Raw genomic sequence first — 20,001 nt, 5'->3', positions numbered from 1 at the left:
TTCGGAGCTTTGACGCTTGGTTTCAGGGTCATATTGATAACACTAAGACTCGTCTCCCGTGACTATCCTATCCAGGAATGCAGTTTGTCGATGCAGCGCCAGCATTGTCGATAAGTTCGCCACATGTGTCCAGTCTCAATTGCTTTTGTTCGTCCCTTAAATGGCGAGGAACTAATCTGGAACAAATATTGCGCTTGCCTAGGTCTTGCGTCAAAATTCACCAAACCATCTCTTTGTCCATGTTCAATTCATTATCGAGTACTCGAATAGTCAATTGACGATCACATTTCACCTTATCGCGACCTTTTTCAATTGCTTCCAGCGTGCGGCCAACCTGTGTGTGGATCACCTTCGATGCTTTTGCGCCCGTCCTGAAAGCGTTTAAACCATTCAAAAGTTCTTGAACGGGATAATGCTTCCTTGCCGTAAACTTGTTTTAACATTTCGTAGTTTCCGCAGCTGTCTTGCCGAATTTGAAGCAAAATTTAATGTTAATTCTTTGCTCTATTTTCACTTCGACAATAGGAATTTAAGAGATATGTTTTAATGCGGCTTTCCACGAGAACGACTTACTTCAGAATGGCGCCGATTGCACTGCATATGCGCAAGAAAACGCTCTTCAATATGCAATCATTAGCGCCATCTTCCGACTTTTCGTTCTCCTACAATTATGTCAGTCCTGGAAATTAATAGCCAGACCTTGTATATTTGCCATAAATTGATATTCTTGGGGTTTTGTGTTATGTTTTGAAAGTGAGAAAATTTATTTCTATAATTGTTGGAAATGGTATAGTGTAATACTGACTGCCCAATATTTTACTTCTTTTGCATTTAAATAATTACATAAAATGTATTGTTGTTCTTATAACATGTTATAGAAATAAAATAACATGGTGATTTCAGGTAGATTAACAGTGCAGTGTTGCTATTAAAATTTTCTCTTTTCTGTAGTTATGGAAACTTTTAAAGCCAGACGAAGAACTACAAAATCGAATTTCTAAGCAGTGGACAGAGATTGGTTTTCAGGGTGATGATCCCAAAACTGATTTTCGAGGCATGGGGATTTTAGGATTGGAAAATTTATTGTAAATTAAAAACATTTTCCATATATTTTTGTATAAAATTAGCTATTTTTAAATGTTATTTTTTAAAGTGGTATTTATATACAAAATGATATGTTTAGATTCTTTGCTTCTGAATATGGTGATGCTGCAAGACATGTTTTACTGCATTCAAATCATCCAAGTTATGGGTAAGTTGAGGATAATTTATATTTTTATATTCATATATGTCATGAACTGTTGTAGATTTTAAAATAGTATTAAAACTCTTCATGTATAAGAATTTATGTGATGAGATAACTGGCCTTATGAATATATAGAATAGGAGATTTTCTGTATACTAGCTTGTCTAGATATGCAGAATATGAGGTCATTCATAATATTAGTCATGTTAAATTTTTATTCTTAAATTTAAAATAGGTTTCTAAGGATGCGATCAGTGAATGCATGTCTGTATGCATATATCTGGTTTGCTGCGTGGAAGATGATTGTAATAGCTATTTTATTTTTTAGAATAAAGTAAAAGTGTTTATGATAAAAGTTCTTTCTTTCCTTGCATTTTCAGGTACTCATTTGCCATTGTAGGTATAAACTTGACTAGCATGGCCTATCATATGCTGAAAGATCTAAGTCTTAAGGTACATTTGTATAATGCCGTAAGAGGAAGACCACATATCAAGCATTTCCATTATGTGTATTGTAAGTATATAATATGTACAAACCTTTACTTAATTTTCATTTAAGTTAAAGAAAGTAATACAGTCAAAAGTCGTTAATCCGGACTCGTCGGGACTTCGGTGATTCCGGATTATAGGTCATCAGTTTAAATCTGGTAAGATAGCATGCAGAAATTTTAAAATTAAAAATATGAAACCGTAATTTATGAAATAAAGAACAATTATTATCTAAAAGGTATCAAAATTTACAAAAAAAAAAAAAAAAAAAAAAAAAAAAAAGCTTAATATTTATTTGTTTATTTTATTAAACATTTTTTCAATGTAAGTTGTTTAAGTTGCTTCGTTTTTTATGTGATAATACATTCTCTTTAATTCTATAAACAGACATAATTTCTTGTTCAGTTACAAAGTTCCGCTGTTCAAGTCCTATAATTGCTGTGTCAAGAATGCCGACTAATTTGTCAATCGAAATTTTTTCGTTTTCAATGACCTCTGTCACTTTCTTCGCTATCAGAAGCGAATTATAATGACGAGGAATTTGATTTAAATCATATCAAAGACGGAGTACATCGAGATGAAATACTACATTTAGTAAGGAATTATAAGCCAAATAAAATAAAACATCTGCCCTGAAAATAAGGATAGTGCTGACAGATCAACTTCCAATTCATTGAGCGCTGCAGCGTTAAAGATAAACAAAGTTTAGATAAACAAACATTAAAGTTTAGGTAAACAAAGGGATATGCCTTTATCCATTTTTTGCAGCAATTCCACTTTTTGTTTAATGGACTTCGAAACATACTTTCGCTTTGTGGATCCTTTACATATTAGTAAATATATATCAGAAATTCTATTTAACATAATTGAAAGTTCAAGCTTACTTTTATAAAATTGCTCTAACAGTTTGCAAAAAATAATAAGCCGAATCCAATTCAAAGATTAAGGAACAACGCAATCTGCAACATTAACTGAATTAGATAATTTTAGCTTAACTTTATTAAACAAATATACATCCGTTATACATTAAACGCACATTTGTAAACTTATTTTGCACACACGCATATTCGCAACCGTAAAGGTCTTATGCCGTAAGGGTCAACGCGACGCATGCGCAGAAAGTTTGTAGCTTTGAGGTCCTGGTTATGGGTGTCCGAATTAACGACTTTTGACTGTACACATGCACATTTTCTAGTATATTTAGTAAATATCTTTTTCCTTTTTTTTTCTTTTCTTCAGTGGGGATGAAGAAAAATTTAAGAGGGAGCTGAACTAAAGAATCTATACTATTAAAATTTGTGTGCGGCTGAAAAACTCGGAAAAACACTCATTTTTCCGAGTGGCAACAGTCTTGCACTCTGGAGATGAAAATCATCTTTATTTTGAAAAGTGTTCCCACTGCTCGCTTTCAAATCGTAGACTTAAATAATTAATAATGTAATAAATAATTAATAAAAAAATTTGTAAGTTTTACAAAATAGGAAATAAAAATAGCATTGCCAAACTTTAAGCATATTATTATACAAAGTCATATTGTGATGTTTAAGAAAGCATGCAACTGCATGTGGAAAATAATTTAAAGAGAGAAGTGTTGAAAATAATAGTAATGAGAATTTTTAATTTTGGATAATTCAAAAATTTATAACTAGAGGGGTATATCGAGCAGTATATCTTGAACTGATAACTTCTGTGTCAACAGAGTAGGTGGATGGGGAGAATGCTGGAGAATGCTTGGTGCGTATTGTTAAGGAGGTTTTAAAATGAAATCTCGGAAGAGTTGGTTTATGTTATGGGGAAATGTGCATAGTTTTGTGTAGCTGTGAACATATCATTAGTAAGAGATGTCTAGCATATTTATCTGAGGACCTGAATGAACCTGTTCCATTATCACCAGCTCATTATCATTTTCTTCGTGATAACAGTACCACTGATTTTAGCATTATCGATTAAAACCATTTAAGAAAGCAAATACGCCACATGCAGAATGATAGAGATAGTTTTCGGAGGAGATTCCAAGGAGAATATCTTTCTTACCTTGTTAAGAGTCTGAATATTAAACAAAGACACATTTTCAAGTAGAAGGCGTTGTTCCTGTAGGATCTAACTGTATAGTGCAAGTGGCTTTGCTCAAGTTAGCAAACAGCGAGATTGTTTGACCCTTGCAACATGTATATACCCTTTGGAGGTGACATCTTCGGATATATCTCTCTATCTTCCAGATAAAATTGAGACTGATGGTGCATCCAGTAATATTACAGTTTGATGTCAGACTTCGGATTTTGAATGCAGAAGATGATAATGTTCATCCATTTTCGGAACAAGTTTGTACACGAGGTGCTCATTGATAAGTAAAGAAAGCTGAAAGGATAGATTTGTAATTAACTGAATATTTAATTAATTTCTTACAAGTACTGTAAGTTTATTGTGTTAGTATACTCAATTTTGGTATTTGTAATTTAGTCTTTCAAATTAAATTAGCAAGACTTAAGTTGGGAGTATGTTATAAACTGATATTGTTATTGTCCATGTTAAATTAAATAATAGTTTTTCATTATTCCTATTTTGCATTTGGTAACAGAATAAGAACTGTATGGAATTTGTATGTTTATATTTGAATATGTTATTGAGTATGGTGATCATGTTTTTTATAATCAAAATAAGTTAGATGTATATATACTCATAAATGACTGATTTTAGTATATTTCTAGAAGAGGTTTTCTTACTCCATAAGGAATAGGTGATATGGTTGCACTGGAAATGGGAAATGCAATGTATTTTTTGCAGGTGTTTTTATTATTTTGTTTCCTATCTGTTGATAATGCTCAGCACTTCTGTGTTTTGAAATGTAAGTTGATAGTGCAGTGAGCTCCTTCACTTAGTTTGCACTGAGTTTACTCCCATGCTTTTCAGCAAACTTTGCTCAGCACCAACAGAAACCAACACACCATATCTTATAATAACACAAAAAAGCAATATTAAAAAAATTAAAATCAATTCCTATTTAGGTCAACAAAGAAAAATTTTATTTTACTTGCTTTATGATAACATTTTTCCATTTCTAATTTATGAAGCTGATGGTGGTATATAATTTCTCATTCTATCCATCTCTTGTAATGCTTCATTATTGCAAGGAACCTTTCCAGTGAGTTTCGAGCAGTCAAGTTCTTCAATTAATATTCCATCTAATGATTTTGCACGACTCAAGGCGACATATGCTTGACCTGCTGCAAAGAGTTTTCGTCCTAGATATATTACTGCATAATCTAGCGTGCTACCTTGCACCTTATGTACTGTTGTTGCCCATGATAGTATTAATGGTAACATTCCTTGTTCATCAGTACCATAGCTGCGTTTGGAGGGGTATTGCACTGATATTAGCTTGATTTTGTGGACATCATTATTGCCAAAGTTCACATTGACTGATGGAATGTCTTTTTGATACATTTGTGTGTGGCAGAAATTAGGCCATTGAATTTTTGGTGATGAATTCAATCGTATCATTAACCAAACCCTTCTTCACATCAATAATTGATCTTAACATCACTTTAGTCAATTTGCACTACATAATGGGACATTACATCCGCTTCATGCAACTCTATAAAACTACAGTTCTTTAATTCCATACAATTTAAAAATCTTTAGAGCTCTGTCTTACTGTTGCCACTTATTTTTGTTAAATATTACAACTCCATTGATTACAGTCATGTACTATTATTTATAAGTTGTTATAAAATTAATTTTTACAGCACGTGAGAATTCCTAATTAACGGTCGTTATTTTGAAGTCTTATAATATACTTGAAAAACAGCATATCTTTAGTTCAGAAAAACAGAAATAAATCAGTAGGAATTGATTTTAATATGTGAAAAAACTGTATTAACATCAAGTGTCATCCACTACAAGTTTAAAAAAAAAAAAGCATTTGAACTTGAGTGGATGAATAAAAAATATTTTATTAACGATTGAAAATTTGAAAAAGATACAGGAAGTGTGTGAGATAATTAATAGTAGGGATTTAAAAAGAGAATATAATCAACGTTCCAAAGGCTTCCATATTTAGATTGTGCACCAGTTTAATTCATGTTTGTATTTGGTTTTGGCAGATTCATCAAAGTTGTTCCTCACAGTTGTCAAATTCTTGCACTGATCCTCCTTTTCATACTTCTTCCTTCCAAATTCTGAATCACATCAGGCAAATACTTATAACCATTTAATAGTATAATAAATACAATATATATTTTGTTTTGTTTCATGGAAGAAAACTGCACATTTGATCCAAGTTCCTTACTTTCTTGTAATAGAGAATACTTGCTTGTAATGGGGTTTGAAATAAGTAAAGTGAAGTGACTTTTAAGTTAAAAACATTATGATTATGGGCTTTTAAAGGAATTTTCTTTGTAATAACATTGAAGTTATTTACCTTGTTGTATGCCTTTCTGATTTTCTTAACAAATTCATTGTAGACCATGTATATATGCAACATGATTAAGTTTGTGATATTTGAGCTTGAAGTGTTAGAAATCATGTAACACCTTTCATTACAAGCATGCATTCCAGCCATGACTTCAAAGATCATCTCTTTTATTTCCTTAAAAACATCTGTGAATGGCTTTATGTAATTTTTTCCATGTGCTCTCTGACAGTGCTGAACTTTCCATGTACACACTCACAAAAAAAAAGAGGGGACAGTTCTGTATCTCCTGTTCTACTGGGCCAAATGACGAAATTCAAACTGTGTTTTTCATGTTTCGAAAGTGCATCTTAAGATATATATTAGACTTATATATAGCATTGTTCTAACATAAGTATTTTGACACAAAATCGTAATTTTTTTTTCTATATTTCGATTCTATGACTCAAATTATGTTTAGATATTAAATTTTGTAATTTTTGGAGAGAAATTTAAAAATTTATCTTGGCAGATTTTTTTCAGTTTGCACGAAGAATAATTCACTTGGCGGAGTTCTTAATTTATAGTAGCCTATTTACTTTCCTTATTTTACATTGATGCACAAGAAGAAAAAAGGTCCATCGTTCATTCTTTCAGATAATTTTAACAAAGTGCATAAACCACATTTTTGTTATTATCGTTTATATCAACTACGCCAAATTTCAGAACATGCCAAAATGTAAATTCACATATACTTGGGAAATATTGAATAAAAAACTCAAATTTTTTGTAGGTATGCTTAGAAATACATCTACTTAAAAATAATGTTATAAATTATAGTACAAAAAATTTTTAGAAACATTTATAAAAAATATTTTAAAATACAAAAATTTAAAATAAGTAATAAAAAATGTGCGAATTATATTTGGATTCAGCCTGAATTTCGAATTCTGGAAGAAGGGATCAAGTACATTTGAGAAAAAAAGAGATATTAATGAATACATATCAAATTCAGTTAATATTGAGGAGCTAAAATTTTGAGAGCTGCGTCTGGCATAATTTGAGTCGTAGAATCGAAATATGGAAAAATATTGGCATGTCATTTCGGAAAAAGTCCAATTTTTTTTTTAGAATACTTGTATTAAAACAATGTTATGTATAAATCTGAAACATATCCTAAGTCACGCTTTTGGGACATGAAAGACACAAGTTGAATTTTATCAATTGGCTCAGTAGAACAGGAGATATAGAACTGTCACATTTTCTCTCTTTCTTTCCTTCTTTTTTTTTTTTTTTTTGTGTGTGTGTGTGTGTGTGTGTGTGTACTTCTTGAGAAGTACTTTAAATGTAGGAGTATTTACTTCATAGCCTTGAAGTAATGAAAATTTTTTACTGAATTCATTAGATGATTTTATGCTTTTCAGTACCAAAATTAAGGCATAAGGCAGTTTCCTGTTCATGAGTTTTTTCTGTATTACCTCTGGAACCATAACATTATTCATAAGCAAGGACGAGGAGGTAAAAGGTGCTGGATACCAAAGAAAGAGGGAAAAGATGGCACTCCCAAAAAATATGCAATAAAGTGCATTTAATTTGCATGTTTTGATACCCTGACATGCAAATCTCAAACTGTGTCTGTGAAAGTGCTGCACCTTAAAATCTTTTCTTCAACTTCCAAATTATATTCTGCAATGGAAGTCAGCTTGTCTTAAAACTAAATTTAACTTGGGAGTGATCATAACATTAAAATTTTTGGCTATTTTTGATGAGTGCAGAATATAATATGCATGTAATTCAATGCCAGGTAGACATGCTGATCACTTAAGAGCATGCATGTGGTAATAATCCCTTTATATATAATACTTATTGCCATCTTTTATTCTGTGAACTGGTTGGGCTGTTGTTGTTATGGTAGAATAATAATCTTGTAGTGATTATGTTTTGTATTCATAGATTTAATTTTTTAAATTATAATAAATACTGTGAAATTCCTTACATGTTTATTTATTCAAATGAGTATACATTTATAACTTGAATGATGTATTTTGTTTTAAATAGTTTGCTAAATTTTTCTGTGCTAGTGCTTTTTCCTTGCTAAGTTTGTCTTTATTTTCCAGGCTACCTTTTTTATGAATTTGACAAGTTTTGGCTTTCTGAAAAACCAAGAGATATAATGGAATTCAGTAGAATTAGAGCTAAGTTTGAATCTGAAATATTAAAAAGACTTGAAAATCCTAAAACCAAGTTAAAATTAAGTTTCATTGTTGAAACCTTGTGATACTATGTAGTTTTAAGAAATTATTGCAATTGTAATTTTTTTTTTATATTTTGACAATTTATATAAGAGAAAAAAAAGCAACTAATTTTATGAACTGCAAACATGTTTTATTTATATTTGTGATGCTTCAATTTTCTTTTTCTTTTTTGGTGTGTATGTGTTAGTGTGCGTGTGTGTGTGCATCAGCATTTTAAAACTAATTATTTGAATTATAAAAAAATACGGAAAAAAACTTATAAAAATATTTTCATAAGTGCTAAAATGAAAGATATTTTGCATCATGTTAACATTGTGAAGTTTTTTTAATTAAAATTTGTAATTTTCATATTGACAGCTGTGCTAATTTGAAGCACTCCATACCTGTTTCTTTAAGAATTGCAGAAAAGGTGTAAGTTTTTAGACTTTGTTGCTCAGGTAAATGTCATTAAGTGTATTTTTGAATTACTGCCCTCCTGCACTGTATATATTTGAAATTAATTTTTCATTAAATTCTGTATTAAATAGCTAATTAGTTCTGTACTTCATCGTGTAATCTCTATGCTTCATCTTTATAGTGTGAGTGTAAAGTTTGTTTTGGATCATCACTTCATTTCTTTCACTTGCGTAATGTGAATTTGAAATATATATAATTTAGAATTTTTTCAATAGTATAAATTGATGTATCTGAGATAACAATCATTTTAAAATGGCTTATCTGTGTAAAAGTTTTTGCCAATTTATATAGCATAGTAGATTGGCTTGCTTAGTGACAAAGCATATTATAATCTGTTACTTTATAATAAGCACAGGATCATGCCCTCCACAGCTTTCCTTAACAATATTAATGGCATTTGCAATAAATGAGTCCCCCAACTGTTTTTGGTTAACGTATTTCATAGAATTCAAGTGTATATGTAAAACAAAGTGCTAAAAGATGAAATTTCTTTGTGTGGAAAAAATATGAAGCGAATTCAAAATGTAGTTCAAGCCTACCATGCTGCAATAATAGTTAATTTCTTGTTTTTTATTCATGAATCTCAGAATAATAATAAGAAAGTCATAAATTCTATTTCGTATGACTTTTATTTTTATGTTCCATATGTATTTTGAATACAAATTTTTTAATGGCATTATTTCATTATTTTTTTCAAATAACATTTGTGTTTTTGAGGAATGAACATCTTTTAAAAAATAACGGGAGAAAAAACTGAAAGCTTTCAGATTTTATATTACATCCAAAGGGGCTTTTTTTAACGTTTTGTCTGATACCTTTATTTATTAAATATCATGTTCTTTGCACTTAAACCATAAAATTCAATTCAACGACGGTATCACAAAATATTTAAAAGAGCATATCTTTAAAATTTCTGATACACAAGTCTCGTGTGCTGGAGATAATTTTTCCCCCCATACAGTGTTGCCATTGCTCACATTGAAATCACTGAGTTTCTTACTCAAAAACTCATAAATGCTTTACAAAATATGAAATAGATAATAAAACAAATCCTAAATTTGGGCTTTCGGATGCCCATATTCGGGTGGAGACGTACGTTATTCAAAATTGGATGGCTCTAGGTACCATCGTTTTACCATAGTGTTAAAAACATACTTGCATTTATGCAGATTCTTCATTATTTAATTTCTTTAAATATGATACTGGGCTCTAATATTTGGTGGCAACAATTTAAAAAGTGATTTGATGTTTATAGTGAATGAATGCAAAATGCCAAAACGAAATTAATAGCCCTTCTGGACAAATTGCCCCTTTGGGTTAATAAATAGCCTTATCATGACCTTTTTTCATACTTTACACCTAAACAGCATTAGCCTAGCATTCTATAAAATGCCTAGATATTCTATAGAATGTCATACTTTGCCGGTAATATATATATTATCATACATATATAGATATATATATACAATTTTTTTAAAAGGAAAATTTTAAATTCCTTCCAAGAATTTTCATTCATTATGCCACTGAAAATTGGTCAGTAAAAAATATATAAAGAAATTTAGAACTAATTTTTCACAAAGACTAAAAATTGAAATTGAAATGAACTTCATAAAATCCTATAAATGTAGAATGAGAATATTTTAAAATGTAAAAATTAAAACATCACAAGAAAAAACCAAAATATATATAAGAACAAGAAAAAAAAAGGAATCCAGTGAACTTCGACATACCATCATCAGGAGGAGGTATGTTGAACTTAATTGCAGTTCCCTTTCTAAAAATTTGTTCTTTGTAATAATTAGTTCTAAATTTTTTTATATATTGTATAATAAATAACAAACTTGAAAACATTAATATACATTTTTCTTGACTTTTATGTAACGTTATGTTATGAAAATTTATTTATATTCATCCACTAATGGCCTAATGATTAAAGCTACAGAGCAACTTTAGGTCACTTTAGTATGCTCTCGTCAGTTAAAGGAAATGACTACAAAAACTTGTTTACATATGAAATATATAAATTAAGAATCCTCCATAAAAGTATTCTACTTCCATAGGCAGGTAAGTCTATAATCTGTTGCTTTAAAACAGGCACTTCAAAAAAACTTTTCACACTCTTTTATTTACACTCGTAACACATATTATCATCACTATCCAGCACTTACTTTCTTCACTTCCTTTAAGTCAACTTTCATTTGCGCACGTATCAAACAAAATTTATGCATTTCTTATTAAAGAAAATAAAATTCATATATAAAAAGTAAGAAATTAACTTTTTATTGCAACATGGTAGGATTGAATCACATTTTGAATTCGCTTCATATTTTTTCCACGCAAAGAAATTTCAGGTTTCGGTACTTTGTTTTACATATACACTTGACTTCTATTAGATTGAGTAACTACAACTGACCAGAGAGGAATTTTGTGGTCAGGAATATCTTCAGGTCTAAGCAGGTTCTTAGAATATAAAATGAACTGTGATTTCGTGCATAAGTTGTTTTAAAATTCTTTCAGAAGTTTCAAATTAGTAGAAATTATTCTCTGTCATACTCATTATAACTACCAATATATTGCACGAATTATTATGTACTCTTCCTTGGCATTGTATTTAATATAGTGATGTATTTCATATTTTGCCACTTTGTCATAAAGGCAATATTTGAAATGTTTAATCGTTCCATACATTATTGCTGGCCAGTTTTGGGCATTCTATAAAATGCCAGATTTCATGCTTTGCCGATAACATGCACATATATATATATATATATATATATAATTTGTTATTAGAAAATTTTCTTTTGCATATCATCTCCAAGACACATAAATTTAATTAATGCGATGAATTATTGGAATAAATTTGTGTCAGTATTTTAAGTAATTTAGATTTCTATTGTAGTAAAAATATTTTAAAAAGCTGTATAGAAATATTGTTTTAAACTGGAAAATTCTGAAATGTAAAATTTAAAGTACTATAAATTGTTATTGACTGTAGATTAATTGACTTGCCAAGGGAAACAAACAATAATTTGTTTTCCTTGGAGATGATATATAAAAAAACTTTTCTAATAATAAATTATTGATTTATTACCTGGCAGCTTTGGTGCAAGTATTCGGCTTTTTTGAATTTGCTTATAATTACATACATATTATACATTTGATTTTTGCCTCATGCCATATGAGGTTATTCAATGTAATGATTAGGGAATATGACTTTTCTGCTATTAAGAGTAGACTGTTTTTTTTCCTCAAATGTCTTCTTTAACATGTTGGTTGATTGTTTTTTTCCTCGAAAGTTTTCTTTAACATGCCGGTTGTTCACAGTACCCTTTTTTCAAGATTATTTGATTTTTAAAAAGTAGCTGAGATAGTTTATTTCTTTTGTATCCCTCCAAATATAAGCATTGTTTGGATGAAAATTCCTTTTTGATGGTATCTTGTGTTTAACTGACTGCTGTCTTTTGCATTTTCTAAAGGATACATTTTTTAACACTTATGATTATTAGACTAAAAAATTGGTCTTTTTTTAACCTGAAGGTGTGAGAAATACGTATGTTGATTATTATTTTTTAATTCTTATTCAACAATTTGTGCAATACTCATTTACTCAGAAGCTTTTCGTTAGTTTTTCTATGCAAAAAAAGTCATTGGATGATTGAAGCTGCTCAGGTGGATCTGTTTTGAACTAGAAATTTATTTTGTCAGTGCACATGTAAATAAAAGCACATTACTTATGGGATCAATCAATATAGGAATGAAGTATTTGTTGCCGTTTGGGACTGTCTGTGTAAGAAGTATGAACTAAGATTAAACTTTAAGTTCTGTGGAAAGTTGCTAGGAAAGGAAGAATAAAAAATAAATATATAAGTAAGATCAAATCAGGAGTGATTGACGTCTAGATATATCCAGAATTCAGGATTTAAAAAAAATTTTTTTTTAATCTGGAATTTCTGGATTTGTGGAATGTTCACTCATTTCTCTCATATATCATTCAAAGATTACATAAATTGAAAACTCTTAGACTATGGTCCTATCCTATTCAACATCAGGATATGTGTAAATAGTTGTACTGATTGGGTCCATTCTGTTGATTCTGAGTTCTGAAACAGAGAAAACTGATATTATAAACTTTTTAGAGGAGATGGCAAACAGAAACACCCAGTATTTATAAAACTTATTATCTCCATTTTAACTTGCTTCTATGAATTCATTGTTGACAGTTCATTTACTTATATGGCTGATATTGTGATAGAATATAAAACATCCCCCCCAATCCTGCCAGCCTGGCTGAGGAGACTATAAAATATTATTTATTCTCATTACACAAAATTACATGTGAAGCTTTAAAAAAAGAAAATTCCTCTGAAGATCTTAAAGATCTTAACCTTAAAGATCTTAAGCCACTGTCTGCATCAAAATGTCTTGCTGATTATACTGAGATTTAAATTGTTACCAAATATATGTATATAAATGTAGCAGTTTCCCCAAAAAGGAAGCTAAACTTTTCAATTACTTGCAAAAATGTCTGTGAGAAATGATTTGGTGAAACTTAATTTTTGATAAACTTTAAAAATATAGACTTTTTGCTTCACTAATGAAATTATTTGAAAATGTATACATAATTTATGTGTATCATGTATGTGTATCATGTTAACATACTGAATTATTTGAAATCATGTTGGATTTTTACTCCATGGTAATTTTCAGTAAATAAAACCTTAAAAGACAAGTAAAAATTTATAAATTAAAGTAAAATACCAGTGCTTGTATTATTTCGGATTTTAGCTGCAAATACAATTTCCCTTGAAAATTGGTGTATATCAGAGTCAGATTCTGGTTGGCTTTGACTGAGTTAACCCTCTGACTGCTCAATTGGTGGACCGAAATCCCTTCAAAAATTGTTTTGTTTTTTTTTTTAATCTATACATTACAGAACTGAAATATGCATTTTTCTTTCTAGAAAAGATTTTTTATATAGATTTTTATCATGACAAACTAAGCTGTCAGAAAAACTAGTTTCAGATGTTATTACACAAAATTTTTTTAAATAAATTTCAATTGAATTACATATAATTTCTATTTATTATGTAATATAAAAAAGTAAAGTGTATAAAACTTTAGAAAATGTAATGCACTGAGGTAAAAAAATACCTTAGAAATGTAATTTAGTATGACAGAGTTTGAAACAGGGTTCAAGGCTTCACTGTCTGAGGAGCAGTCCAAAAAATCTATATCACTGTCACTATCAAAACTAAAATCACTTTCAGAATCTGATAAATCATCAGGAATGCATACTTTGTCAATCGCTGAACATTTTCTAGCAGCCATTTCTGATTAGAAAAAGGCAGCAAACATAGTGAAGTTAGAGCAATAAATACCAAGTACCTTCAAATGCTGCAATTTAATGGATGAGTAATGACATCTATTGGTCAAAATCTAAATTAAAAATCTAATACTGTGTATAATTTATTTCACTGGTTAAACGGTTCAAAGGTGAGATGCGCTTCTCAGTAAATGAAAAATCACATGCTTGCAGGATGAGCAAATTTGGCTGTATTTGAGTTAGTTGCCTGTGGAAATCGCAAGATGAGCAGCCAGAGGGTTAAAGCCCTACATGGTAGAGTGTTCACAGTAAAGCTTTTTGTGAACTCCTTTGGTAGTAAGGTAGCATGACCTTGGAGTGCTGAACATCTGGTGTGCCCCAGTGCTTTTTGTTGTTAAGCCTAGTATGCACCAATTAGATAAATCCTGCTGTTTATTGAAATATTTGCATTCTTGCATATCACTTAAATTTCAGTTTTTTTAATCTATAAGCGGAAGTCCTGATTTGCATATTTAACGTAAAAATTAGAAATAAGGTAAAATTCTAAATGACTACTAAAAATTATAAATTTTAAATTATTTCTATTAATTGATGAAGCAGAAAAACTTAATTCCAAAAGTTACTGCATATTTACTGTTTTTACGATTGTACAAAAATTAATAACCCTTTCACACATTTTAAATTCTTAAAAATGTATTGGCTTTCGCATCTGTAGAATAAAATAGTAACTTATATTCCTAACAGTCAGGTTAACACTCGTAAAATATTCCATTCAATTATGTTCTGTGACATCATTGGTTTAATAAGCCATCATTGGTTTAATAACTGTTAATAACACTATTTATTTGCTTTTAAATATTCAAATAAAATGTTCCATTTCAGCATATCATGTAGGCTACAATGGACCTACTTTTTGACATGCTGGAACAGAACTCTTTTAATTCCATATCACATCTGATTTGGAGAGCCTGCAGTGGGAAAACTAAAACATTACATATAATATTGCTTGGAGCAAATAGATTGAGATATTTTTGGAATTAATATTTTTTTAATTGAAAGATATGGGTATCTTATAAAGTGATTCAAGTGTAATGTTCTGTTCCTTTTTTAGCTGCTTTCAACCTAAAGAAAAACTAAGCTATAAAATATCTGTTTGTTTTACTCGTGAAGCATTTCTATGTTTTGTGCATTGAATGAAGTACTGTTCCAAGGATAACTACATGAATGAAAATTCACACAGCAGAATTGATTCTTTTAGTAAGTGGTCAGTTTTTCACAGCTGTTGTGATTTACTTTACTTTTATGATGGGTATTTTAGATCCTACATTATTAAATGACCAGAAATTATGCCTCTTGCATAAAAAGCAGTAGCAACAGTAATTAAATTAAACTAATAGTTTTACTTTTAAAACAGACAGCACTAACATGATAGGTTTCATAAATTTCAAGATTTTTTTTTCATTTTTCAAATATTGTGTTATGCTCACTTCTGTATTGTCTGTTATAATGAAGTATATTGTTTTTACAAAAACTAATTTAAGTGTCTCTCATTAGTATTCTCTCTCATATAACATTTATTTGATACTTTGAGTATAAATGTTTTATTATTGTGCTTTGCTTAGACATTTGTGTGATGTTTTTGACTTTTATATGCTTTTTTTTTGTTAAAGAAGAAAAATATGATCTCGGTGACATGTTTATGTATTACACAACTGAATTTACCTGTAACCGGAAAGAGTGCAAGGAGTGCATACTTAAGTTACATTTTTTTAAATGTAAAAAGAATGTATAATTATTTTTAATTAGATGTAGAAAGTCACTTTTTTACATCATATTTATGCTTTTGTACAGTATTAGAAAATTTGTGATATTGTTTTTTAAATGTACCAATGATATTTATATGAATTCCTTTTTATACTTATTTGAACATCAGTTATGAAAAAGTAATAAATCATATTTGAGTGCACAGTGCTTTTGTATACTTAAGTTAGCATTTTTTTGGCCCAAAATTTATTTTTTAAAGTGGCAAATATTAATACAAAATTTATTTAATATGTCCTTTCTAGATGTGTAAAAATTGCATTTCATATTTATATTTAGCTGTACATACTTAATATGTGACGCTTCTGTTTATGCATTTTAGTTCTATCGTACTGATAAAAAATAATATGAATGCCTTTATATTAATAACTGATAAGTAGTAAATTGTCATCATCATTGGTTTTACTGGGCTTATTCATTCTAGTCTGATAAATGTTGCTTTTGGTAAGTTTTTTTAGAAGTAAAAATTTGTTAATTCTCTGTCAGTTCTTTATTTATAAAAAATACTTTTAATTCCCTTAAAGCTAAAATATAATGTAAGACTAGCTTAGGTTAGGGATAAGTGCAGAGGCCACAAATTATTTACCCTGAGTAAATATGTATAGGCCACTTACAGTAGCTATCCAGATTAGCAACACCTTCCTGGGGCCCATAGTACCATTCTGGCGGCAAGGTGCTGCTGTTATCTGGTGCAACCAAAATCGCAAGTTCTACCACCGCTGGTGGTGTCACCGGTTGTCCATCCGTTATCTCAGATCTATTTTGGCTGGTGAAGTATTTAATTGCATGTTCATCATACCTAGCCATTCATCGCTTATAGGTACAATCCATGTAACATAAGACTACTTGCACATTATAATGTATTGATGGCTTGCATATAAATTTGTTTTAGTAGGCAAATGACTTAGTTGTGTTAACATCAAAGGCCTAAATAAATTTTTAATACTTCCAAACGACTAATTGTTTATTACAACTAATGTCAAAACTTTCAGTGTGGGGTAAAACTGAATTGGTCTGTTTCAGTGCCTCAAATTGAACACTGAACTAAAACACTGAAATTTATAAGCAAGTATTCCAAAATTATTTGTATGTGGTTTAATTTAAATATATTTTAACTTTAGTGTTAACTTTTTTTTTTTTTTTTTTTTTTTTTTGGTAAACACACAATTCTTTGGACATATTTATTATTTAATAAAATTAATTTCTAATTTTTGCATGTTCAAAAATCTACTTTTGTAAAAAATATTTTATGCATCTGATATGTGCAAAAATCTGAAAAGCATTATGGTAAAATAATTTAGATGTATTAGCTTACTTTAAAAAAATTGATCTAGTATGAATGCATTGATACTTATTGTATACTTAAATATTTTCATGCATAGATATTGCGTTTGTACTTAAATATTTTTTATCTTGATACACAGTTTAAGCTAATTGAAATTTGATTATTTGTTCTCATTTAGAAATTACGTTAGTATTTTAGTATAACAATGAAGCCTTAGAATAAGATTTCAAATTGGGTAGATTTCATTCTTAAATTAGTGTTAATAGGGAAGGGGAATATTGTATGCATTTGGAGAGAATTCTACTCTCAAAATACATTCAACTTTAAAATTAACTTCAGTTTATGTGGAATTTAGCAAATTTTAATGTCAAGATTGACATATATATTTTAATGCCTGTTATAGTATACCTGTAAACAGAGTTTAAATTTTAAACACAAATATTTAAACTTTAAATCTTGTTTCTTTCTTGCCTTTCAAAAAGATTTTAGTAAAAAAAAAAAATCCTGAGCCTCATAATTTAGTGCATTAAATTGTACAAAATTTGCATACAAGTTATCTGTTTTGTTATTTTTAAATAAATTATTATTTGAAAGAAACCCTAATGTGTAATATTGTTACTTGGGGTGTGAGTGATGGATTCATACCATACTGGTGCAAATTTTATAGATATTTATTCATATAAAAAACAACATAGTTTTACTCTAAGTTTCAATTTAATCTCAGTAAAGAGTGTTAAACAATTTTTTCAAAATATACTAAAATATTCCATTTGTATATTTCTTGAAGGATGTAATGTACAGAACTGCATATAACTGTTTTGATATTTTTCTTCTTTATTTAAAAGCCGTACCTTTTTGCAACGATGATTCTGAAGTTTCTTTTGAATGAAAGTTCCTATAATCCATTTAATGCAGAGGCAAGAGATGTTCACAAATACGTATGTACATTTTATTTACGTAATTAACACTTCTAACAATAACACACAAGAATTGTTAGGCATATGCTTTCAAAATTAACTGCCTGAGTTTAAATTAATTACTGATCTCTTCACCTCAGGAAAAGTTTTAAAATTTGTTAAATTGTTTATAAAATTTGCCAGATTTGTAAAATTGTGAAGATAGGATAAGTTATTTTGTTTTAAAATCTTTAGCTACTGTTAGTTTCCTCATAAAGTCCAGTTTTGTCGTGAACTGGGTGTTTAAAATATTTTTAAATTTGGAGCAATATTTCTGTATGCTTTTGTAATAAATCACAGCATTTTGTTTATTTTGAAGATTAAAAATATGCGATTCCATACGGAAAGATTAATATTTTATAAAATAAAATTTCACTACACATAGATATTTTCTAAATGTACTAATTTGTGCGATGTTAATTTTTGTGTACTAATTTGTGTGATGTTCATTTCAGCTTTTCAAAATTTGTTATTAAACTTAACAAAAAAGTATTATTAAATTTTAGGATATGATATTTGCATTAGGAATATAATTATGCTTATTCAAAATATTTTTTTCATGATAAATCTCAAACCAAAAACTTAAATTGCTATGGTGGAATGAATATCAGATTTTCCATCTTAGATCCAAAGTGCCAGTTAATAAAAATAAATGTAATTAGTTGTATTTATAACATATTGTGATATATAGTAGCTTGGCAAAAAAATTTTAACAAATAACCGATATTATATTAACTTATGAGAATTTATACTATTAACCTCTTTGAAAGATAAATAATTCTTAAATGCAAGTTTGTTGTCATGAAGTTTATTCAAGTAGTATCATGGGTGAACATGAAAACCTGGCAATTTGCAAAATTTGTCTCATAAACGGTCATAAATCAAAGAGGTTCTATCTCATAAGCAAGACCCCCAATTTTTAACAATTCAGCAAGGATTGCCAGACAGTAAAAATGTATGTGGTTGTGAATTCTGTATCTGAGAAGTTATTACAGTTTCTGTAAATTTTCTTACCCTATTTGTCACTTTCCAGTCCTCTGTGACAGCCAGTTAAGCCTGACTATGGCTTTAGTTAGAAGTCAATCTTCATTGATGTTATAGATCTGTTGCTTTATTCGAATTGAATATTCCTTCAATCTGTATCTGACCATGAGCTTTGATTCTGAGGGAGTGGCATTTAAGTTATTATTATTGTAGAGATTTCGAACCTCTTTTGTCAGATAATTCTCGTTACCTGTAATGTTTACATGAGCTGCAACCACTGAAAAATGCAGACCTTATCTAACTTTTGAATCTCATTTAAGCCAAAATAGATCCCATTTGTGATTATGGAGGATTCCAGCATCCAGGATTGCCTGTAGAGCTATCTTTTAGTCACAGAAGACACAGAGTTCTTTAGCTTGCTCAGAAATAGGAAGGCCATGTGCCTCCACTATTGTCAGAAGCTTACAAGGGAAGTTAAAGATGATGGATCCAGTACCAGTGTTATGTCGATAATTAGTAATACCTGGGGTAGTCAGAAACACTTCAGGCCCTCCATCAGTAATTGTCTTATTTGATGAGTCATCTGTATAAGCATTTCATTGGTTGATCCTTTTTGCTCCAAAGATGTCAATCAATTCCTTTTTATTTATTTTTATTGCATTGTAGACTAAATACTGTGTAGATTGAGTAGTTCATAGGAAGCTTGGAAGGAAATGTTGGCTCTTGGAAGACTGAACATTTTTTGTGATCAAGGTCGAAAACTGCTGTGATATCTTTGTCAAATTGCATAGGAGAT

The 20,001-nt window shown here is 29.5% G+C and overlaps 1 protein-coding gene across 1 annotated transcript in view; it reads left to right on the top strand.

Moving 5' to 3' along the window:
• The window catches only part of LOC118191558 (ELMO domain-containing protein 2), a 32,897-nt gene extending 16,767 nt beyond the window's left edge, over nucleotides 1-16,130 (top strand). Inside the window, exons 4-7 of the mRNA XM_035362355.2 lie at nucleotides 952-1,085; nucleotides 1,184-1,252; nucleotides 1,627-1,760; nucleotides 8,243-16,130. Coding sequence (XP_035218246.1) covers nucleotides 952-1,085; nucleotides 1,184-1,252; nucleotides 1,627-1,760; nucleotides 8,243-8,403 — 498 coding nt within the window. The 3' untranslated portion in view covers nucleotides 8,404-16,130. The remainder of the gene's footprint in view (nucleotides 1-951; nucleotides 1,086-1,183; nucleotides 1,253-1,626; nucleotides 1,761-8,242) is intronic.
• Nucleotides 16,131-20,001: the final 3,871 nt, after the last annotated feature.

Source organism: Stegodyphus dumicola, chromosome 2, assembly GCF_044657685.1.
Source record: "Stegodyphus dumicola isolate Sdum_Otavi_A_Nest chromosome 2, ASM4465768v1".
In the NCBI taxonomy this organism is placed as follows: domain Eukaryota; kingdom Metazoa; phylum Arthropoda; class Arachnida; order Araneae; family Eresidae; genus Stegodyphus; species Stegodyphus dumicola.
Note: the sequence above shows the minus strand (reverse complement) of the source record. Positions and strands in the feature narration are given on the sequence as shown.